The 3,861-nt window shown below is 35.3% G+C and overlaps 1 protein-coding gene across 1 annotated transcript in view; it reads left to right on the top strand.

Moving 5' to 3' along the window:
* Positions 1 to 2,143: 2,143 nt before the first annotated feature.
* The window catches only part of CDH12 (cadherin 12), a 171,151-nt gene continuing 169,433 nt past the window's right edge, over positions 2,144 to 3,861 (top strand). Inside the window, exon 1 of the mRNA XM_015559829.1 lies at positions 2,144 to 2,566. Within this exon, the coding sequence (XP_015415315.1) occupies positions 2,336 to 2,566 (231 nt within the window). The 5' untranslated portion in view covers positions 2,144 to 2,335. The remainder of the gene's footprint in view (positions 2,567 to 3,861) is intronic.

The following is a 3,861-nucleotide window of genomic DNA, read 5'->3' as shown; positions in this document are numbered from 1 at the left end:
GCTATGAACATAGGGGTGCATATATCCTTTCTGATTGGTGTTTCTGGTTTCTTGGGATATATTCCTAGAAGTGGGATCACAGGGTCAAATGGGAGTTCCATTTGTAGTTTTTTGAGGAAACTCCATACTGTCTTCCATAGTGGCTGCACCAGTCTGCATTCCCACCAGCAGTGCACAAGTGTTCCTTTTTTTTTAGCCACATATAGGTAGTGGTTACCATATTGGACAATATAGGTTGAAGTTAACTTTTTATGAACATTAATTTTCCAGAATGAAACGATGCAATAAAATATATACTATTTATGTTTCTGTTTAAAAGTCTCATTCATTCAGGTTATTAAAAAATGCCATACCCTATTTTGGAGTGTCCTTATAGAATGCTTTTAGAGTAAAACACTTCATCTCACATCTTAATCTCAAGCATGGGGAATTGTTTCCACATTAAATGTTGATATTTCAATATTTGTGAAGAGCGCAATGTACTTTTTATTTTATTATATGTAACTGAATAAGTATTGAACTGAATTGACAGGTGGACAAAATGCCATTCTTTATAAACATTTAATTAAACAGGCATTGATTTTGATTTTAGTTCTCTCATTTTGGAAGTATTATATGTAATTTCCAGCCTCCAACATTTCTGGCTCTTGAAAACCTCATAGGCTGTGGACACTGTGCCTCTAATGCCAAGTATAAATTCACCCTGAATCAAGCCATGTCTTTCCGGCTTGCTTGCAAAATACAGGTATGCCCCTATTCCTGTAGCTGTTAGTATAATTGCCACATATCACAGGCTTTTACCAAATTGAATTTGCTAACTTAAGTTTTGCCATCAGGATATTCTGCTTGCCTATTTATACAGCATTGGTACATTTACCCAATTTTGTAAATTTTGTAACCGTTAATTTGTTTGCTGTTTCTTAATTTAAGAGAGGCAAGAATTATCTCTGTTTTCTTCTCTACTGTATATCAAATGACCTAGTACAGTGATGGCGAACCTTTTGAACTCGGCGTGTCAGCATTTTGAAAAACCCTAACTTAACTCTGGTATCGTGTTACATATAGACATTTTTTGATATTTGCAACCATAGTAAAACAAAGACTTATATTTTTGATATTTGTTTTATATATTTAAATGCCATTTAACAAAGAAAAATCAACGAAAAAAATGAGTTCACGTGTCACCTCTGACACGTGTGTCATAGGTTTGCCATCACTGACCTAGTATATTGTAGATACTCAGTAAACCTTAAATAAAACAAGGGGGGAAATATTTGCTGGGGGAGAAGTTTAAAGCTCATTTTACTTGCAGAGTAGAGGTTGTCCATCTGGTAGGGAGCCAACATTGCTCTGAGCTGGACAAACTCTACAAAACAATTCCCATATAGCTAGGGTTTCTGGTATTCAAGGCTAGAGAGCGTTTGTTTTTTTTTTTTTAAACTTGAAGCTTGTAAAGCCATCTGACAGTTTAGTAATAGTTTATATTTTATTATGATCATTTACTGTTACATTTAGTAATTTATCTTGTTTTTGTTTGTTTTCCTGAATGGTCTTATTCTTTGTATTATCTACTAGGGAACTTTTTGTTTTTTAAAAATTGTCTTTTTTTTTTTTCTTATTCTGCAAATCTGTGGTTCTCAATCTTGGCCCGTTTTGTTCTTCCCAGGGGATATTTGATAGTGTCTGTGGATAGTTTTGTGTGTCACACAGGGTGTGGGGAGGATGCCACTTTGTTATCTGCTGACCAGTGGAAATGAGATGCTTCAAAAAAATCATCAAATGGACAAGGTAGCTCCCAGCAGCAAAGAATCATCCACCCCAAATGTCCACAGTGCTGAGGCTGCAAAACCTTACCCTTGGTTCCCTTTAAAGACTGTGATCCCTGTTTTATCTTTAAAATTATTATTGAATTAAACAAAATATTGCTTCTGTTCATAATACACCTTTTGCTCCATTGTAACTAATACTTTTCCAGTCTATAAAAAGTTTAGTTTCACAAAATTAACAGGTTGAATAGCAATGAACATTTATCAATATATTTTTTAAAAGACCTCTCTGTTTCTTCAAATGCTGCCAGATATAATGAGAGTTTTGATGACTATCATGCGATTCTAGCAATTTCATATATCTCTGTTAATCTGTTTTATAGGTCCCTTTAGATGGAATATAATACTGCAGAAGCCGTTTCATCAAAAGGATTAATGCCTGCATTATCATTTCTGCAATAAAACAGAAAGCTAAGAGGGGGAGGCCACAGACACCTCAAACCTGGATTCCACAATTCCACATTAAGTGCTGGAGTTTTGACTGCCCTGCTGTAGGAACGCCTTTGCCAATGCTTACAAGGAACTGCCTGTCCCTGCTTCTCTGGGTCCTGTTTGATGGAGGTCTCCTAACACCGCTCCCACCGCAGCTACAGCAAACTTTAGCCACGGAGCCAAGAGAGAATGTCATCCACCTGCCAGGGCGGCGGCTGCATTTCCAACGAGTTAAACGTGGCTGGGTATGGAATCAGTTCTTTGTGCTGGAAGAATACATGGGCTCCGAACCTCAGTACGTGGGAAAGGTAATGGCCTGTTTCTTTTGACAGCCCCTTGATAGCAAGGGGTCTTAAGCGTTGTGTATTGTGTGTGGATGTTTGGCGCAGGAGTTGAAACAAACCAGTGACTTGAACACTGGAAATGACATTCAAGAAACCTGTTTTTTTCTTCCTGACTCAGTGACCTGGGTAAGCTTTTGGGAATACAATTTATCTTTACTTTGATTATCCCTGGTTAATATATTTTTTTCTTTTTTACATTCTTTGCCAAACATAAAGTTGAAATATATAAAAGTCTTTTAAAAAGTGCTATGATAGCACATCATAGACATTCTGAAATTGTTTACCTCTGAAAGAAAAAAGGAAAAAAAATCACCAGGTATAAATATTCTAAACTGCTGTGGGTATCCTTGAATGACCAAGACATCTTTCTTCCTCTTCACCTTAAAAACATGACATATAATTAGAATTGTGGTTCTGAAGTATTTGACTTGGCTTGCTTATGCTTTATAAATAATTTCTTTATTATATGCTTTGCAAGCTATTTGTGAAGCTATTTACGGTCAGGTGAAAAAAATGTTGGAACCCAAATACGTACACATTGATCTTCAGCACAGCACACAATTTTCTAGTCATATTAGAAGTTTATGGACATTTTTTTCACTACAAAATAGTTGATGGAAAATGTCTCAGCACATTTAAGCTTTACTGTTATTTTCCTTAAATAAAATATTTTTACCTATGTCTAGAATAGATAGAATTTATCAATGGCACTAGAAAAAAAATTTTTTTCCGGAACATTAAATATTTCATTTTATTCTGATTTTAAATTTTCTAAAAGATTTTGCCATGGTCTGAACAAAAGAAAAAACAAAAAAACAGATATGTGTAAAGAGAGTTTAAAATAAGTCCAAGGACAGAAAAGGGAAGCCATAGTAAGAGGGGTATTAGTAGCTGATATTTAGAAAGGCATGTCTCTTGAACATTAAAGTCCTCTGAACTTTCTGGAATCCTAAACTAATGATAAACATAACGAATCTTATGATTTCAGTGTTTGGTCAAAGAAGAAAATCCATTCACGATCCTAATATTTTGCATTTTTAGAATTTTTTGGAAAGGTATTCAAAGAATATTGAATAAGATGGTACAGAAAGTCCTTAAATAGAAACCTTTGTTAGAAATGAAGACATAGCCAAGGCTGCCTGAGGCGTATGAGCTTGCAGACGAGTATTTCCTGTGGGACACCTCTGTACATATAAAATCTAGTCACATCAAATCAGTCTTTGAGTACCATGCTGGCAATTCAGTTTCTTCTTGTCTTG

Source organism: Myotis davidii, unplaced genomic scaffold, assembly GCF_000327345.1.
Source record: "Myotis davidii unplaced genomic scaffold, ASM32734v1 scaffold735, whole genome shotgun sequence".
NCBI classification, from domain to species: Eukaryota; Metazoa; Chordata; class Mammalia; order Chiroptera; family Vespertilionidae; genus Myotis; species Myotis davidii.
The sequence above is the reverse complement of the archived record's forward strand: the minus strand, read 5'-3'. Positions and strand labels throughout refer to the sequence as shown.